This window comes from Rutilus rutilus, assembly GCF_951802725.1.
Source record: "Rutilus rutilus genome assembly, chromosome: 12".
Classification (NCBI taxonomy): domain Eukaryota; kingdom Metazoa; phylum Chordata; class Actinopteri; order Cypriniformes; family Leuciscidae; genus Rutilus; species Rutilus rutilus.
This window is the reverse complement of record NC_140217.1, coordinates 27,985,470-28,006,926: the sequence shown is the minus strand read 5'-3', so window position 1 is coordinate 28,006,926 and position 21,457 is coordinate 27,985,470. Positions and strand designations below refer to the sequence as shown.

At 40.0% G+C, this 21,457-nt stretch overlaps 1 protein-coding gene across 1 annotated transcript; it reads left to right on the top strand.

Moving 5' to 3' along the window:
* The first annotated feature begins 367 nt into the window (after positions 1-367).
* slc35d1a (solute carrier family 35 member D1a) lies at positions 368-21,310 on the top strand. Its single transcript, XM_084425044.1, has 12 exons — positions 368-586; positions 1,494-1,527; positions 1,633-1,719; positions 1,919-1,986; positions 2,080-2,151; positions 2,262-2,330; positions 2,590-2,692; positions 4,563-4,655; positions 6,895-6,962; positions 7,659-7,737; positions 7,806-7,888; positions 19,764-21,310. Exons 1-12 carry the CDS (start codon positions 441-443, stop codon positions 19,870-19,872), a joined length of 1,011 nt encoding a protein of 336 aa, XP_084281170.1. The 5' UTR covers positions 368-440; the 3' UTR covers positions 19,873-21,310.
* The last annotated feature ends 147 nt before the right edge of the window (positions 21,311-21,457 follow it).

Genomic DNA, 21,457 nt, shown 5'->3' with positions numbered 1-21,457 from the left:
TTTAAAATACAGTGTTCCTAAAAGTTGATACTAGTTTGATATTAGTGTGGTTATAGGTTAATTTACGACAGTTATTTTATAAAGTTGTCTGGAAACATTTTGTGCTTAGGCTACTTTATGCAAAAAAATCAATCTTAATGGACTGTGTTGAGCTACTGAATAAGAAATATGTCCAAGAATTTAAGAAAAACTTATCCCACATAGCAAACTCTCCAAAATTCCAGTTCATCGTGATCATCTTGTGTGGAACATAGCCAGTTCTGTTCAATACTATCACTCTGTGGGTAAATAGCTTTCAGTCAGTTGCCGCAGGGTGGCGACAGAGAACACCGTACTTTCGAATGTAAATTAGATATGTCGTCACAGCATACGTATCACTGTAAACATGGCGGAAATTCAGATTCGTCAACGTGGGGAGGAAGAAAGGCGCTGTGTTCAGAATGAAGCAATGTGAGTTAGGGAATGAAGCGGCAGGGATGGCGGACCAAAAGTTAACAGTACTCTTCAAACTTTCAGCCGCGGTTTTTTATGGAGTCAGCTCTTTCCTTATAGTTGTAGTGAACAAGAGCGTCCTGACTAATTACAGGTAAGAGGACTTTAACTAGAGTTACATACTCTGTATTTTACAAAGTGCTTGACTATCTGTCTATGCAGAATATTTCGGATAGTTGGCAACTTCGTTTTTGCAGCAGTATCATTCTCTTACGGAATAACGCCTATTTGAAAATTCAGTGTGAAACTGAGTATTTTTCTCGTAACAAAACAGTGCAATGTTATTACGATGCCGAAAGGGACATGTCGAGTTAATACCGTTAGACCTATAGCATCAAATGTATTTCCATAGTCTTATTTAGCGGTATTTTTTGTAATATTAATAGTATTTGACTTTGCTTAAAAGACATTCCTGGATCAGCATATTTTGTTAATCCTAGAACAACATTCCTGATCGAAAACACTATCCCTACCCCTGAACTTAACCATAACTCATCCTTAAAAACAGAGGGAAAATATAAGACTGATGTAGCAATTGACCCAGGACATAAATTTGACATAAACTGTAAACTTGTCTCTCAGATTTAATTTGTTGATTGGAATGTTGGTTCAGGATCAACAAAGATGTTGATCCAAGAACATCTAGCCTACTTGATGAAAACACGTTTAACAATTTTTGTAAAAGTAGTCTAGCCTGTCTAGTAGCCTACCTGTCTAGAACAGTTTAAGAAGCTGATTATACATTGTTTAACTTGAGCTGCAAGAAGGTGTATAAATGGTGTACATTTTAGAATAAACATGCAATTGTTAAATACATGTTGTTTAGTATGGACTAAAGTGAGTCATTGACGGAGAATAACATTTCACAATCATTGCATGTGATGGTTCATTGTTATAATAGCTATCAAAAGTTAGTAATAATGCTACTTTTACATTTAAAAACAAACAAAACAAAACCTCCATGCCTTCAGCCTTTGCTAAAAAGCAGTCTTTCCAAACAGGTTCCCCTCTTCGATATGTGTTGGCATTGGGCAGGTGAGTTTCCTTTTTGTCAGATACAAGTTTTTCTCACTTGTCACTTTGGACTTTGCACATTAATAGAGCAGGGCGGCATTTACGTTGTGTGACTTTCCTCTGCAGATGCTGGCAACAGTTGTTGTGTTACGGGTGGGAAAGGCTCTCCGGGTGATCACCTTCCCTGAGTTTGATGGTAGCATACCAAAAAAGGTTAGGAGTGGTAGTTAAACTTCTGTATGTTGTCACGTGTTTCCCACCCCCAAAGAACACATGTGTATTCTAGGACAACTGTGCAAGTCTTATTTGTTGACATGGGAAAAAATACCTACATGGGACTGCAAGACAGTGCTGCTTTGTAATGTGTTTTTCACATCTTGCTTGTTCAATATCTAGCTTCTTGTAATTGCAGACGTTTCCGCTACCTCTTCTATATGTAGGAAATCAAATAACAGGACTCTTTGGAACAAAAAGACTTAAGTATGATACAGTACCATTAAATACATGTCTGCCTTTTTTTTTTTATGTTACACATTGATATATATATAATCAATTTGTTTTTCCTTCCTTCAGTCTGCCAATGTTTACAGTATTGAGGAGGTTTTCTATTCTCTTTACAATGCTGGCGGAGGGTATCTTGTTAAAGTAAGCAAAAGTTCTCTATTTGCTATTGAAATGTTTCTGATAGCTTACATCTAATTAATTAAAATTGATTATGATGATAAAACTATCATTGATTATGTCCCTTGTTACAGGAAGAAATTCTCTCGACCAGTTCAGCTGACAGTATTTACTATGATTCTAGGGGCCTTTGTAGCTGCAAGGTAAATTCTTCCCACAGTGACGCATTGTTTTGACCAGTAGGCCTACAATTCAGCCTTATCTTGGTTGCTTGAAAAATATGCCAATTATTCACTGCTGTACAGAGTAAAGTCAAGGTTTGCAAATACTGTCACAACACAGATGTTAATTATAAATCACTATCATTGAGTATGAGGGGAAGACTGCAACCATTTCTGCGCACATTTAATAACATATCTTATGTTCAAGTCTTTGATAAGTGCCTTTATATTTCTTGTGCAGTGCTGACTTGGCTTTTGACCTGCAAGGGTACATGTTCATTTTAATGAACGATGTCTTAACTGCTGCCAATGGAGCTTTTGTGAAACAGAAACTTGACTCTAAGGTAAGAAAGGCAACACATTCATGATCAAGATTCCTCAAAGACCTTGAGTGCTCCCTTAAGAACGGGACACACCAAGCCGGCGGACGGTCGTCGGGCAGTTTGTGTGCGTTGGCCGACTAAGTTTTCTCAGTGTGTTCCGTATGGTTCCACACCGTCTGCAGAAATGGTCCTCGTCGGATTTGTTTAGACCGAATCGGTGTCGGGCCGTCGGTGAGAGAGAGAACTCTGATTGGCTGTTCAGCTTAGTGAACGAGTCAGTGCACGAGAATAATAGCAAAACAGCGAGCGAAGAAGTCAAAATGGTACAGATTTTTTTCTACCGAATCGGTGTCGGGCCGTCGGTGAGAGAGAGAACTCTGATTGGCTGTTCAGCTTAGTGAACGAGTCAGTGCACGAGAATAATAGCAAAACAGCGAGCGAAGAAGTCAAAATGGTACAGATTTTTTTCTACCGAATCGGTGTCGGGCCGTCGGTGAGAGAGAGAACTCTGATTGGCTGTTCAGCTTAGTGAACGAGTCTAATAATAATAGCAGAATAATAGCAAAACAGCGAGCAAAAAAGTAAAAATGGTACAGATAGAAGGCTGTTCTAAAGTTACGTCATCTTACCTGAGTGTTCCTTGGCGAATATTTCAATATTAACATGAGCGGAGTGGAATAAAGTGTTTAGCAGAATTGATATTTAAAACTGTAAGCACGCACTGCTTTGTTTATGGCTTGTGTATCTGCAGCCTGCAGCGTCGGTTTCCCATATATCTACAGAAATAGACGGTTGTCTCATTTACACACAGGCGCAGAACACACATTCTAGCTGACAGTCGGCAGTAGTTTTCTCGGTGTGTTCAAGTGCAGCTATTTCCCCCGACGCGAGGCGACAACACAGTTGGCTTTCATCAGCGCTAGATCTTTGGTGTGTCCCGGGCTTTAAGCAGCAGCTGTTCTCTGTAGCCGTTAATTGAGAAATATTGCTTTCCCGTGCTTGCACAAAATTAAGCAACTCTCCTCATACATTGCATTAACTGAATGATCTTGATTTTAACCCTACATTTTCTGAATTGCTATTTATGTTCTGAATGTCATGAAGTAATTCACTGCAAAATGTTATTTTGCTTTGCATCGTTTTGTTCATGGTTTTTGAGGATATGTCTCACAACCTCTCCATGCCTGCATCTGCCTAATGTGGTGTTCTCCATGTGACAGGAATTAGGAAGCATTTTGTCCTCCTTTTAAGAGTTAATAAGCCTATTTCTTTTGCTATCCTAACTTCAATCCTATCAGAACAGACCTGCAACCCATTTTGGATTTTAAATCTGTCGAGAACTACTGTTTATTTATTTTATTTGTTATCGTTTTTGTGTTGAGTGCTTTCTCATCTGTATTTTTGCTGCATCCAATCCGAGCAAAAGTAGTTCACATATGCATGTTCTAACCGTTTCAAGCGCAGACTTCAATTTATTTATTAGATATGCCAATGGTTGAATTTGTTGAAACAGAGAGTGCTTGGCAATCTGAGTGGTGTTTATTGCATTACCCCACTGACTGACTTGGTCTGAATGTGGACTGATATGTGTTCTATTTGAGGCCTCCAGATGAAGAGCTAGTAGTTTTATGACTGTTACAGTTTTCAGTGAAGAATGTGGACTACATAGAAAGATTTATCTAGAGCTCTGACAACTTAAACAAGGAAGCCGAGATTATGCTCAGTTCCTGAAAAAAGACCTGTGGCCCTCTACAGCTGTTTACATACCATTCTCTTTTAGTTAAAGGGCAGCTAGAGTAGAGGGAGCGAGAGAAGAGGGAATCATGGATGGCATTACTGTACCTGATATTTCTGTCTCTGTTTTTTTTCTTGTTGTATTTCTGTTCTATAGGAGCTGGGGAAGTATGGCCTGCTCTATTACAATGCTTTATTTATGATATTTCCAACTCTGCTTTTAGCACATGTCACTGGAGATATTGACAAGGTAAGTCTCATGAACACACACACATAATAAATAAATAGATTCAGCCCAAGCACAGGCTGGATCTAGGCTTTATTAGTTTATTGTTATACAGCGCTTCGCAGCCATTTCATATCACATACCCATCACTTTGATTGTAACTACTTAACTAAAACGCTCCCACACGGTATTTTTAATTTCCTTCCTTTTGTGTTGTTTTTAAACGATTGCTGTTTAAAGAGTTAGTTCACCCAAAAATGAAAATTCTGTTATTAATTGCTCACCCTAATGTCTTTCCAATCCGAAAGACTTTCGTTCATCTTCAGAACACAAATGAAGATATTTTTAATGAAATCTGAGAGCTTTCTGTCCCTCCATTAACAGCCTACACAACTACCACTTTCAAGCCCTGATGTTAAAGTGTTAAATAAATGTTTTCGCAAACAAAGCATTCGCATCACTTCATAAAATTGAGGTTAAACCACTGGAGTCACATGGATTACTTTTATATCTTAACTACCTTTCTGGGGCTTGAAAGTGGTAGTTGTGGGAACTGTCAATGGAGGGACAGAAAGCTTAAAAATTTGTACAAATTCTTCATTTGATTCCGAAGATGAACAATTGGATTACGGGTTTGGCTGAAGGTGAGTAATTAATGACAGAATTTTCATTTTGGGGTGAACTTTAACCCTTTAAACAAGTGGATCCTGCAACTGTTTAGCTTAATGAGTCTGCAAATTAGTGCCTAACGAAAAATTAAGCTTTAAACACTTTAATATTTTCATCGTTATGTTGGAAAACACTTTTAACAGAACCATTTATTTTAAGCTTGTGTACATTTTTTGTTAAACTGTTAAGTTATTAAGCAATATCTCAGGTAGGTTTATTCCTTTGTGTTTTATATAATGGCCAGTTGTAGGTGATCTAGGCATATTTTGTCCTTGATTGGTTTCCCCTATGTTGTAGTTGAAAACGAAAGTAAAAGAGTGACGCACGTTTGTTGCGTTTTACCGCGTGAAATGAGAGTTCTGTGTCTCGTTTTTTAAATCAACACATCAGTGATCTATATCATCCTCCCGTGACCCAACCACAAATAATTGGTATGTTTTTTTTTTTTAATTACTTGGCCTGCCCCGACTCGTGGATTTTTCACATCACTAGTCTACACTTAGCTAAAGAGATGCGCTATAATTTAATACAATATTTACATTTTAATTGCTTTAATTTTCATTGATTTATCTTTTATATATATATTTTTTTGCTGTTTGTCTTTGTATGTATAAGCTATTCTGTTCCTTCCATAAAAAGAAAATATATATATTTAAAATGTTTCTTGTTCTTGAACTAGTTGCACACCTAGGTAGTTTGGTCATGCTCAGTTATATATAAGATACTGTTTCTACACACCAGACCTTAAATAACCCGAGGACTTAGTTTTAACTTAGTTAGTTTTCTAAGAGTCCCATCTCTCAACAAGACCTCATACATACCCGTAGATGATCTGGCAACCACGAACACACCATCTGCTCAGCTGCAGTGAGCTGAGCTCACATTGCCAGGGAACACACACCATTAGTTGTTTGGAATGACTGTGCACACTTGTCATAAATTCTTTTGAAATCATAGCAAGCTGACTGCGATAAATTTCAGCATGTCTGTTCCTGCCTGAACGCTTTTCCCATTTAGAAATAACTGCAATTTCTTAGTCAAAAAGTGTGCTAGTTGAATAAGCAGTGTGAGCACAAGGCTCAGTTGTTTGGGAGGTTAGGATGACAGGGCCCTGCTCCATGAATACCTCATTTTATTTAGCTCAGTTTGTTCACAGGGAGGCCCCAGTTTATTTGGCAGGCACTGCTTCAGGAAGGAGAGAGGACAGGAGGCAGTGTGTCTGTGCACAAAGCCGCCATTATACCAGTCAGTGTAACTATCAGATTGAATGTAGTAGCTTATGAAGTTATTCTTTAGGAATATTCTTTTTAGGTGAGTTCTTCACCTGTTTTAAGATGGGTTGAGTACATTCCTGTTGTTTTTAACCCTCCATTTGAATAGATTTTTTTGCATTTTTAATGAAAAAATGTGGTTAATATGGAAAGTCTTTGTTGTATGTGTGACATTTTACCAGGCAAGATCTTGGACCTACATATTTCCCTTACAAACGTGTCTGTGAAATGTAATGATTAACTAAGGCAATTACTCTGTTTATGTTTTTATAGTGTGTCATATTTTTTTTCATGCATCCCTAAATGTATTTTTCCCTCCTTAGGCTTTTGATTATGAAGGCTGGTCAGATGTGCTTTTTATGAGTCAGTTTATTCTCTCCTGTATAATGGGGTAAGTTGAAATAAAACGTTGTATTTGGTTTGGTAAATACCGGGTAAATCCTGTTTATGCAGTTTGACAAATTTGGTGTGATTTACTAAAAAACTGATTGTCAGTAAAACAGTCATTTTAATTTTCACTCTTTGTATTGCCATCAAAATTCAACATTTGAAATGTCACCAAAAAATGAAACCCCATCATAGAAATGCAAACACCAGCGGGCAACAGCAGGTTGCTGTCTTTACAGATATAAGTTTAAGTTGATAAAGTGCTGAGGAAGATTATTTTATTAATTCAATGCATTTTCTCATGGACTGCAGAAGTACTTAAAGCCCCTGATTATATATTTTAATGGATTGACTAACTTTTCGCATTGAGTATTAAGGTGCGGTCACATTTACCATTGTTCGGCAAATTTTTGCAGGTCAAATCCAGTAATTTCAATGGGAATCTGCATGTTCGGGGGTTTCCTATGAAGGCAAAAAGTTTCCCACACACATAAAGCTCATGTTCAAGTTGGTCATGCAAATTCATTGCACTGACCAGCAGAAACGCTGCTTGGTTTGAAAGTGTTAGCTGTGCTTTATATTGACAACTGACCTATTTTGCCAGCCAAATTTCGCCAATGTAACCGCACCTTTAGATTCATGATTTTAAGAATTCATCATTCAGCAACATTCATTCTATCTTCTATTTCTTCATTTGTAGGTTCATTTTAATGTACTCCACCGTACTTTGCACTCAGTATAACTCTGCGCTAACTACTACCATTGTCGGCTGCCTAAAGGTAAGAATGTTCCTTAAACATACCAAGTCACTGCTTTTGCTATATTAATGACTTTTCTGTCCCTGCAGAATATATTAGTGACATATATTGGAATGGTGTTTGGTGGAGATTACATTTTCTCATGGACTAACTTCATTGGTCTGAACATCAGGTATGAAGTGAAGTGACACTTCACGAAGTGAAGTGAAGTGAAGTGAAGTGACACACACAGACACTTGCGCATGCGTCGCGTCTGAACGCGTTGTTGTCTTTGGAGCTCCATCGATTTGATTGATAAATCTTGATTTTATTCTTTAAACTTACAACAAACATTTTCTACTTTACCTCACTGAGAAGCACTACTGCTCAACCCTCATAGTTACAACGCGGACTGTTGAGCAGACGCGTCTCAAGCCTATTAGTGATCCAACGCTGGATACTCCTATAGGTTACTCCCGTGGATCACGGCTGAACGCGTCTTCTCAACACTCACTTACAAACATTTTTCGCCTATCGTGCGTCTACTCTACACCCGTACCACTAAAAAGACGGATTATATCTAAAACTTCAGTCATAAATTAGTATTAATATTGATAGCATCACTGGTAGCTTCGTTGCTAACTTACTGTCCATCTGTTAAAATGGCGAATATATCAGATGAAAGTAGTCTACCTTTTGGTGCAGGTGAGGACACATTTGAGCTGCACGCACTGCAGTCTGAGCTGGAAGCTGTTGAGAAACAGATCCACGACCTTTTATTGAGACAAGCCGAGCTGATAGACCGGCGGTTAGCTCTTGAAACATCACGCGCCGATGCACACAAATCAGAGATTAACGTTACTAACCCGCTGACTCCGACTTCGTCTACTCCGTGCATTTCTCAACATAGGTCCCGAGCGCCGAGGTCGCGATCAGCCATGGTCTCGTTCACTCCGGCTCCAACACGCCACCACGAAGCCTGGGTGGTTCCGCAGCGGAAGACGCGAGTCAGGTCTAGACCAAGACTCTCTCCGACCCTCCCGGTTTTCGAGTTATCCACACAAAACGTCTCCGGTTACTATCGTAACCTCGGTTCCCTGAGAGGCGGGAACGAGACATTACGTCACTGACGTATATGGGAACTCCCTTCCTCCTCATTTTCACTGAAATCTTATAGGCTAACGCCAGCTGGAGACAGCTGGCCAATTGACGCGAAACATGCAAATGCTGACCGGACCGCGGGCAGTATAAATAGCATGGGCGCGACAATAACGTCAGAATCAAGACTGAACGCTAGCACAGCTGATCAAACGGCGAGCACGGCGGCTGACGTAATGTCTCGTTCCCGCCTCTCAGGGAACCGAGGTTACGATAGTAACCGGAGACGTTCCCTTTCAAGGCGGTCACTTCGACATTACGTCACTGACGTATATGGGAACTGTATAGAATCCCGCCGTGAGCGCAGTGAAGATAAGCCCTGAACGGGGTCAAGCTACACTCCCACGAGAGACAACAGTTCTAAGCCAGCAGCGCCGCTAGGAGCACTCGAACTGATAGGCGAGACTAGACTAAGAAACGTCTGTTCCGACCTACCAAGTTGCATATCCAATGCAATGAAGCGAAGGCTGCACTGGAGGGCAGCAAAACACCATAAGCACTCAAGCACAAGAGTTAACACAGTGTCAACGGCAATAGCGGTGACAGCTGCATAACCTTATAGCCATACACAGAGTTAACAGTACATTGAAAACTACTGCGTAATACGGAAACAGCTATGTATAGTCATTATATACATTATAGTCATAACACAGAGTTAGCAGCAATGGTAACTCTGCATAATGCAGACTACTGTACAGCTGGTGGTAACAGTTCATGAGTACATTAATAAAACTCACCAACCCACGACGCTATAGGCAGTGCATAAAACTTGAAACCCTGGCGAACGTGTTCTGAGAAGACAGCCAGCATACCTAAATCCCGTGGGCATTAAGCCAGATTGAAAAGCGTCGAATTCAGTGAGAAAGTCTCAGTCCCTAGTACCATCCACCAAGCACACAAACAGCTAGTCAGACTGCTGCCTAGTGGTCCACGTACATCCGCAAAGCCCTTACAGGGCCAACAGCACTCTGAGTATCAGCATCATGTGAGGCTGACGGCTCAGCAGAAGGCGGGCAGGGATCAATCTGTGCTCTGAACGGTGTAAGCGACTGGAACGCAGCTTGGTATCGGACTGAGAGTGACGCTGCAGTCACTATGTCCGAGACAATGCAACATCATTCATGTAGAATGAGCGTAGGTCTCCAAGTGCTTCGCTGGGGCGAGAGCAGGTGGAAGGTCATTCTCAAGGAGATCTCTCAGCACTTATTAGTGTGAAGTGTCTTGCTCGACTAAGGACCCAGCAGCGGACACACAAGAAGGTTCCACTGCTTGGGGCTGGGGTGCCAATCATCTGAGGGGGATAGTCATGGGGGAGCCCCATAACTCTCTCAGGTCCGTGAACCGGGGATGATAGGCCAGTAAGGGGGTCACGAGGAAACTGACATTCCCTTGTAGAACATAGCCAATGTTCTAAAGCCGATGTACAGAAGTGCAAATTAACACATAACTGAATGTACAAACACAGTGCCAGTGGCCGTAGCGACAACAACTGTGAATATACGCAGTTAGATAATAGCATAGCACCTCAGAAGTACACAAACACAGTCGTAGCCGTAGCTAGAACTGTGAGTATACAAGTTAGTACAGGATAGCCAGTTGCACTGAAGGAAACGGGGCAACATAACAGCGTAGCACATGTACGTAACAGCATTGGTCGCTGTAGCGCCAACTATACGCAGTAGCTCAGTATAGGCACTGAAGGATAGGGGGCAACACCGCAGCAAGAACACATCCATGTGCAATAATGCAGCGCAGGTCGCCGTATCGACAGAGACTGTGAATATGCACAGTTCGCCTGGGATAGCTAGTCGCACTAAGATACAGGGCAACATGACAGCATAACACAAGTGCGTAAGAATAGCGCATCCATGTATGTACATAACGCAGCGTAAATTACCGTAGCTGAGATGCACAGTTAGATCAGGATGGCTAGCTGCACTGAAGGAAACAGGGCAGCATTACAGCATAACACATCCGTGCACATACATACATCCAGAAACTGTGAATATGCACGGTAGATAGGATAGCTAGTTTTGCACTGAAGGAACAGGGCAACAAAATAGCAAAAACACATCCTTGTACATAAGTGCAGTGTAGTCGCCGTAGCGATAGAACTGTGAATATGCACAGTTAGATAGGACAGCTGGTCGTTGCACTGAAGGATAGAGGGCAACAAACATAACAGCATAACACATCAGTGTGCACATTTAAAACATCTGTGTGTATAATGCAGCGCTAGTCGTCGAAGCGACCGAAACTGCATGAATATGCGCAGTTCAAACACAATGGTCAGTTACGTTGAGGGCAACATAACAGCATAACGCTTCAGTGTGTACACAGATGCAGCGCAAGTCGCCGTAGCGACGACTGTGACTAAGCACAGTTATATAGGATAGCTAGTTGCACTGAAGGATACAGGGCAACGTGATAGCATAGTTACATTGAGGTGTACAAAAACACAGCGTCAGAAGCATAGCGACATCGACTGTGAATACGTAGTTAATCAGAATAGCCGGTTGCACTGAGGATACAGGGCAATATATAACGACATAAACCATAGACACATATGTATCAATGTACATAACACAGCGTCAGTGGCAGCGCACAACAACTGTGAATACACAATAATCAGAGTAGCCAGTTGCACTGAAGGAACAGGGCAATATATAGCGGCGTAATCGTAACACATATCAGTGCGTAGTGTGTACACAACGTCAGTTGCATCGCATAACAACTGTGAATACGTAGTAATCAGAATAGCCATTTGCACTGAAGGATACAGGGCAATATATAACGGCAAAATCATAACACATATAGTGTGTAGTGTGTACGTAAACACAGCGTCGGTTGCATCGGGCAACAACTGCGAATACGTACTGTGTAGTAATCAGAATAGCCATTGCACTGAAGGATACAGGGCAATATACAACGGCAAAATTCATAACACATATCAGTGTGTAGTGTGTACATAAACACAGCGTCAGTTGCATCGCGCAACAACTGTGAATACGTACTGTGAAGTAATCAGAATAGCCATTGCACTGAAGGATACAGGGCAATATATAGTGGCATAAATCCAAACACACAGTATGTAGTGTCGTGTGTACGTAACACAGAGTCAGTTGCATCGCGCAACAACTGCGAATATGTACTGTGTAGTAATCAGAATAGCCATTGCACTGAAGGATACAGGGCAATATATAACGGCAAAATCATAACACATATAGTGTGTAGTGTGTACGTAAACACAGCGTCGGTTGCATTAGGCAACAACTGTGAATACGTACTGTGTAGTAATCAGAATAGCCATTGCACTGAAGGATACAGGGCAATATATAACGGCAAAATCATAACACATATAGTGTGTAGTGTGTACGTAAACACAGCGTCGGTTGCATTAGGCAACAACTGTGAATACGTACTGTGTAGTAATCAGAATAGCCATTGCACTGAAGGATACAGGGCAATATACAACGGCAAAATTCATTACACATATCAGTGTGTAGTGTGTACATAAACACAGCGTCAGTTGCATCGCGCAACAACTGTAAATACGTAGTAGTCAGAATAGCCATTTGCGCTGAAAAATACAGGGCAATATATAGTGGCATAAATCCAAACACACAGTGTGTAGTGTGTACGTAACACAGAGTCAGTTGCATCGCGCAACAACTGCGAATACGTACTGTGTAGTAATCAGAATAGCCATTTGCGCTGAAAAATACAGGGCAATATATAGTGGCATAAATCCTAACACATAACAGTGTGTAGTGTGTACGTAACACAGAGTCAGTTGAGTCGCACAACAACTGTGACTACGTAGTAATCAAAATAGCCAGTTGCACTGAAGGGTACAGGGCAATATCGTGGCATAAGCATAACACACACATATCAGTGTACATAAACACAGCGTCAGTGGCATCGCACAACAACTGTGAATACATAGATGAATCAGAATAGCCAGTTGCACTGAAGGATACAGGGCAATTTATAGCGGCATAAATCATGAACACATAACAGAGTGCGGTGTGTACGTAAACACAGCATCATCTGCGTTGCACAACTACTGTGAATATGTTGTAATCAGAATAGCCATTTGCACTGAAGGATACAGGGCAATATATAACGGCACAAATCATAGCACATATCAGTGTGCGGTGAGTACTTAAACACAGCGTCAGTGGCGTAGCGACAACAACTGTGGATACGTAGTTAAATCAGCATGGCCAGTTGCACTGAAGGATACAGGGCACAAACGGCACAATCACAGCACATATCAGTGTGTAGTGAGTACATAAACACAGCGTCAGTGGCGTAGCGACAACAACTGTGAATACGTAGTTAAATCAGCATGGCCAGTTGCACTGAAGGATACAGGGCACAAACGGCACAATCACAGCACATATCAGTGTGTAGTGAGTACATAAACATAGCGTCAGTGGCGTAGCGACAACAACTGTGAATACGTAGTTAAATCAGCATGGCCAGTTGCACTGAAGGATACAGGGCAGCCTGACAACATAAGCTGTAAGCACATCAAAATGTAATGTTACGTAGGCCCAGCGTCAACAGCATAAGCGGTAACGACTGCGCAACTCCGTAGTCAAGACTGACTAGGGGTAAACACTCACCGGATTGCGGCTGTGCACTTTCCATTGTCAGAGCGAGGCGGCTAGAGACCTCTATGCTAGCAGCTAGAGACTCATAACATCCGTACTTCCCTTTTTTTATTTTTGGACACGGAGCCATGGCCTTTGCCTCGTCTCTCTAGACGCGCGCGTCTTGCGCACGACTACCAAAGGACGCCGTGGAAAGACGGCGTCTTTCTTGAAGTAGCCTGGCTGAGATACCGGGCTAAGTATCCTTATCAACAGAGCCTCTCGCGTCGAGTCCTTCTAGCGAGCCCGCGAAAGGACCGGTCACCGGAGTGGCGACGGGCAGCGTCAACTCGTCTTTTAGGGCGGGAGAGGGCCCACCAGCGGCCTGCTGGCGGCAGTGGGCCTCATCCCCGTTGATGCCCGGGTTTATTCCCCTGAGGGCGCGCACTGTCCGGCACATGCCCGCCGTCGTGAGTGCGGCCTCGGTTGATCCTTGTTAGGGTAGAGCGAGTCGATAGGACCCGCACATATCTGGCGTGTAAGTTAGCAGCCATCGGATGCGGGGAGGAAACATGGTGAGTAACCTCTATTGCAACTTCCACGATGACTTCAGATAAGACTTCTAGCGTGAAGAAAGAGATTCTGACGTTATTGTCGCGCCCATGCTATTTATACTGCCCGCGGTCCGGTCAGCATTTGCATGTTTCGCGTCAATTGGCCAGCTGTCTCCAGCTGGCGTTAGCCTATAAGATTTCAGTGAAAATGAGGAGGAAGGGAGTTCCCATATACGTCAGTGACGTAATGTCGAAGTGACCGCCTTGAAAGGGAACCGCTTCTCCCCTCTTCGCGAAACAGAACGCGATGCTGTGATCATCGGCGATTCCATCATTCGGCACGTACGCGCAACGTTAGGTAAAAGTAAGGTGCACAGTCACTGCTTTCCTGGTGCTCGTGTTTCTGAAATCGCTACTCACGTTCCCGAGATTCTGAACGGTGACGAGCGCGTCGGAACTGTTGTCCTCCACGCGGGAGTGAACGACATCAGGATGCGCCAGACAGAGATTCTGAAGAAAGACTTCAGGAATCTGATCGATACGGTACGCAGCACATCGCCTGAAACAACGATCATAGTGTCAGGACCGCTTCCCACGTACCGACTAGGACATGAAAAGTTTAGCAGATTATTTGCGCTAAATGAATGGTTAATGTCATGGTGCAATGAGCAGAAACTGCTCTTTGTAAATAATTGGAATCTGTTTTGGGAGCGTCCTAGGCTTTTCCGTGCCGATGGCTTACACCCAAGCAGATTCGGAGCAGATCTTCTGTCGGATAACATCTCCAAAATGTTAAATACCTTTTGACTAGTAACCAAAAGTCCAAATCATAGTCTCTGCTGCACCAATTTAACTGATATAAATACTAGTGTAGAATATTGCATAGAAACCGTGTCTATTCCTCGTTTAGTGAGATCAAATAACAAATCTACTGCAGGATCTAGGAAAAATCTAATTGTTATTAAAACAGAAAATGTTGCTATTAGTAAACAAAAACAATTTCTAAAGCTAGGTCTTCTAAACATTAGATCACTCACACCTAAGGCAGTTATTGTAAATGAAATAGTCACAGATAATAGCTTCGATGTACTTTGCCTTACTGAAACCTGGCTTAAACCAAATGATTATTTCGGTCTAAATGAGTCTGCTCCTCCTGGATACTCCTATAAGCATGAGCCCCGTCTGATTGGTCGTGGCGGTGGTGTTGCGACAATTTATAGAGATATTCTCAATGTTACTCAGAAAGCGGGTTATAAGTTTATTTCGTTTGAAGTACTTGTACTAAATGTTACGCTCTTAGATGTTAGAAAAACATCCCTATTATCTCTAGCCTTGGCTACCGTATATAGACCGCCTGGGCCTTACGCTGATTTCCTAAAAGAGTTTGCAGATTTTCTCTCAGACCTATTAGTCAATGTCGATAAAGCATTAATTGTTGGAGATTTTAACATACACGTAGATAATCCAAATGATGCGTTAGGGGCTGCGTTTACAGATTTATTAAATTCATTTGGGGTCAAGCAAAACGTCACCGGACCAACTCATCGTCTTAATCACACACTCGATTTAATTATATCACATGGAACCGATCCAACCGATATAGATATTATACCGCAAAGTGATGAAGTCACTGACCATTACATGGTAACTTGCATATTACGTACTGCTGTAATATGTCATGCAGCGCCGCGTTATCAACCAGGCAGAACAATCCTTCCATCCACCATAGATAATTTCTCAAATTGCTTATCCGATCTGTCTCAGCTGCTGCCTGAACCCAAACAAACAGATGAACTAGAAGAACTAACTAGCACTATGAGCACTATTCTCTCTAGAACATTGGATGTTGTTGCACCTATTAGATTAAAAAAGGTCAGAGAGAAAATTAAAGCACCGTGGTACAACAATACTACGCATGTTCTAAAGAGAGAAACCCGTATTTTAGAGCGTAAATGGAAACAAACTAATTTAGAGGTCTTTAGAATCGCGTGGAAAGACAGTATGTCACGTTATAAAAAGGCCCTAAAAGCAGCCAGGGCTGAGCACCTCCGCAAACTAATAGAAAATAACCAAAATAATCCAAGGTTTTTATTTAACACCGTGGCTAGACTAACAAATAAACAGACATCACCCGAACAAAATATCCCGTTACAGTTTAGTAGTAATGATTTTATGAAGTTCTTCACTGAGAAAATAGAAAACATCAGAACCACAATTGTAAACGTTCAATCTTCAGTTGTGCCTTATAATTCAGCCTTAATTATCACCCCGCAAGAACAATTACAGTGCTTTACAACTATAGAACAAATAGAGTTAAATAAACTTATCACTTCCTCTAAAACAACAACATGTTTATTAGATCCGATACCAACTAAACTACTGAAAGAAGTGTTACCTGTAGTGGAAGAGCCTCTCCTTAATATTATTAACTCGTCTTTATCTTTAGGTCATGTTCCAAGAACATTTAAACTGGCAGTTATAAAACCTCTCATTAAGAAACCACAATTAGATCATAATAACCTAGCAAATTATAGACCCATTTCAAATCTTCCATTTATGTCTAAAATATTAGAAAAAGTGGTGTCCGCTCAATTGTGTTCTTTCTTGCAAGAAAATGATATCTATGAGAAGTTTCAGTCTGGTTTCAGGCCGCACCATAGCACTGAAACTGCGCTCGTTAAAATCACAAATGATTTACTTTTAGCTTCTGACCAAGGCTGTATCTCAATACTAGTTTTACTTGATCTTAGTGCTGCGTTCGATACTATAGATCACACAATACTCTTAGATCGACTACAAAATTATACTGGTGTTCAAGGACAAGCATTAAGCTGGTTTAGATCATACTTATCTGACCGCTACCATTTTGTCTATTTAAATGGAGAAAAATCGATCATAACTCCAGTAAACTATGGAGTGCCGCAGGGATCTGTGTTAGGCCCTCTATTATTCTCAGTATATATGATGCCACTTGGAAATATTATAAGGAAACATGGAATTAGTTTCCATTGTTATGCTGATGACACTCAAATATATATTTCATCACGGCCGGATGAAAACGATAAATTATCCAAATTGACAGAGTGTGTTAAAGATATAAAAGATTGGATGACGCGTAATTTTCTTTTATTAAATCCAGACAAAACAGAGGTACTAATCATCGGTTCAAAAAACCGCCCACAAAACCTCTCGCAATACAACTTTAATATAGTAGGATGTCCTGTTACTTTATCCTCTACAGTAAAAGACCTGGGTGTTATACTCGATTGCAACCTGTCTTTCAAAAATCATATTTCATATGTTACAAAAACCGCCTTTTTCCACCTTAGAAACATTGCTAAGCTACGTAATATGCTATCAGTTTCTGATGCAGAAAAGTTAGTTCATGCATTCATGACCTCGAGACTAGATTACTGTAATGCTTTATTAGCCGGTTGTCCTGCATCCTCAATTAACAAGCTACAGTTAGTCCAAAATGCCGCCGCTAGAGTTCTTACTAGATCAAGAAAATATGATCATATAACACCGATTTTATCATCACTGCATTGGTTACCTATAAAGTTCCGTATTAATTACAAGGTATTGCTACTGACTTATAAAGCCCTAAACGGCTTAGCTCCAGTCTATTTAACGGATCTTCTATCGCCCTATAATCCATCGCGCTCTTTAAGATCACTAAATTCAAGGCTTTTGGTCATACCTAGGATATCCAGAACCACCAAAGGAGGGAGAGCATTTTCACATTTAGCTCCAAAACTCTGGAATAGCCTTCCTGATACTGTTCGTTGCTCAGACTCGCTCTCCCAGTTTAAAACTAGATTAAAGTCGCATCTCTTCAGCCAGGCATTCATATAATATTTTTAATCTTACAGTTCAAATTACAATCCGGCCTCTAGTTAATAAACGCCAGAGGAGAACTGGCCCCCGACTGAGCCTGGGTTCTCCCAAGGTTTTTTTTCTCCATTGGGTCACCTGATGGAGTTTTAGGACACTATTAGGTCACTTGATGGAGTTTTTCGGTTCCTTGCCACTGTTGCCTTTGGCTTGCTCAGTTGGGGATATTCTGGATATCTAATTTGATTTTATCAATAAATTCCACTAGAAACAAACCTTGTTGTATTATTTTAATTTAATACTGTGAAGCTGCTTTGATACAATCTGTATTGTGAAAAGCGCTATACAAATATACTTGACTTGACTTGACTTGACCCCCGAAACTAATAGTGCCGCACTCCGTGTGTTACGGATACGTGATGGGTTAGGGTCACAATATTTATAGTTATTTAGCACTAGCAGTGATATTGTCAGGATTTTCTAGCTAATTGCCTAAACAAAATATGATAGCATTATTATATAACAATATGTAACAACAAAGTTTAAAGTGGCTTCATAAATTAATTAAAAACATAAAGCAAAACACACCTGATGCACATTTAGGGCCCTATGAAATCTGTTTTATTTTCTTCCAAAAATCCTTTTAGTTCCGTTTTAATTATTTTTTTTGTACTCCATTTTAATGGTTGAATGAAATTTGTAGTAATCAAAAAACATGTCTGATTAATTGAAATCATGAAACTTACAATTATTAAACTTATACAACATTGGAAAAAAAAAGAAGTCATTTTTTCTGATAATCAAACGAAGACATAAAACATTAATTAAATTTATTTTAATCATGAAATTAAACAAACTTTTTGTCAAACAACGTGTTGCACAATGAGCTTTACTGTTTAAAGTAAAACATGGAAGAAAAATTGTGATTATTCCTTATAAATTATCATCTCAACTTTTTTTGTGTTAGTATTATTATTACATTGAGACGTATTACTGTACAACAGTAATATATTTCTGTCAAGTTAAACCGGGTTGCCTTGAAGACCTTTGAGTTTGTGTTTATGACATGACGATAGTTTTTCTCAAATGAAGCGGTTAAATGCTCACAAAGTGACTTTCAGAGTGGATCTAGAGACTGGAGATGAAGTTCATGCATTCCTGTCCTCATATTGGCAAAAACAGCGCGAGCGTCACACGTGCTTGAGTGTGTGTGGTAAATGAAACGGCGTGTCGTCTGCTCCATTCATTCACACTGAACATGCAGGATTCGTATTTAAATATTTTTTTGCGGTTTATTATTCATACACGTCTTCATCGCGATTTGATTTCAAGTGTAGGCCTACTGAACTGCTTTTTATTTATTCATCAAAAACAAATTCCGTGAAATTCCGCGTTATACAGTAAATTCAAATTTTTTGACTGGATTTCGCGATTCCGTCCGCGTTATCTGCATCGCGGAAATTATATAGGGCCCTACACATTCTTTGTTCTTCTTTTCTATAAGTAGAGTTTAAGAATCTTACTCCGACGAAAATGACTTGAACGCACTGCCGTCGTAAACACAACTTCCCGCCTCGTAAATACGAACTTCCCACAGTTGCCAGGAGGACTTGAACGCAGGAGCTTAAAGTAGCTATTAATGAAGAAAACGAGTAACATGTAAAGAATAAATAAATAAAAGTAAGTAACAGTAAGAAGTAAAAACAATGCAACCCTTTTTAGGATTGTCAACCTCTCCGTTCCTCTTTGACATTCTTACTGCTAAAGGTAGGCTATACTGGTACATGGAGCTGACGCGTCCGAATTATATTTATATATAGGGGTCATTCTTCAGGGTGGGCCGTCCCCCCAAAACAATGGTAGGGGAAACACTGGATACATGAATTCATTGCGACGCTAATGATAAATGTACTTGTCTTTTCAGTATTGCTGGCAGTCTGGTGTATTCCTACATTACCTTCACAGAAGAGCAGACCACCAAACTGAGTGAGAATACAAACAAACTAGAGGTCAAAGGGAAAGTGGCTGTATGACCAATGGTTGGATGCTGCAAAGCTGTGTCTAAGTTTTGGTATTTCTTGCAAGAGCAAGTAGGCAGAAGTCACTCCGAGGATTTTCTTGTTTGTTTTTGTGATGTGAAGAAGATATTGACTGTAAAAGCTACAGCAGGTGCAGGCAGGACATCGTCTCAAACGAAAGCGCTTCAGACATACTGGAATATATTGTTCCAGAGTAAATATTTGCCTGTTAATCTTCACTTCTGTGAAGAAGTTGTCCGTTACAAATTAATGGAATAAACCGTTTTCCTTGGCATGTTGGACACTTGTCATATAATGGGAATGATGACTGTCATTATTGTTGAAACACCTGTTGTATTGCCTATTGAAGAGTACTTTTAAATATGCGTTTTAGTCCGTAAGACTATTTATTCTTTATGAGAGATTGTTTTATTGTTAGGATTGGAAATTGGTTTTTATTGTTGGGTAAAATGTTTTCCTAGCTATGAAAAGGGAGTTATTTGATACTTTTTTTAAATAGTTATTTGACAGTTCTGGTACCCTGTTGAGTTTTACATGAATGTTCCTTCAAAACCTGAATGGTAAATTGAATGTGAGTGTTTGAGTGTTTAAAATAAGGTACATGTGTGCAACTTGAGAGTATCTTGATAAGCTTTAAAGAAGAAATATATTTTAAGCATTGTCAGTGTTACAGTGTTCAACTGGACAAATTCTTATAACTGTTTTTGTATTTGGGAATGGGATGCAGTATCTCCATTTGCTTTGTACTGGTGGAATCATGGTTGTTTAAAGGCAAATGGTGTAGTAATTGCACTTCAACAGTTTACAGCTTTTTTCAGTTGTCAGTTATTTAAAATGAGTATTAGTTTTTGCAATAACATTGAAATACAAGTTACAAAAACATTTCAGTATTTTGATCTGCCTTTTTTAAACACTATTATGGTTGAGATGAATCAGAAAGTGAATTATAATTTTTTTTCTCATACTTTGACCGTTTGATAACATCACAGGTTTCTCAGTAATGTTTTGTGCTATACATGTTATACATCTGGATATCCTGATGTATTCTGCGGTTACTGAATGAATGTCAATTCTAATTCATGTATCCACTTTTTGAATTCTTTGTTTGTCCATAGCTTTGAGATTCTGTTTTACAAATAAAGTGCATTTCTGCACTTTATTTTTATCCACTGATGTCTTCAAAGGCATTTTTGTTGCAGATATATTTTATGTGTTCAACTTGTTCTTTTTATTGCTCATTTTTTTCATTGTTTTTATACAGTTTAGTTCAAGAAACTCCTTTTTGTCAAATTCATGCCTGCAAATGCTCAGTGATTGTATCAGTGAGAAACGGGAAATGTGTAACATTAAAAACAAAACCTCAATTCAAAGAATCTGTCCTTTTTATTTCATTTTCTGATGTTAAATAAAATGCTATTCTTTTTAAAATGTTTCTCATTGTCTATTCCTTCTGTGGTAATGAATTGTGTACTAGGCTACTTTCCCTACAGTTTAATTCTATATGATTCTACATGAATTGTCTAACAAATACAAATTAAACCGCTTAAGATTAATATCGGGGCGAACAATCATGGTTGAG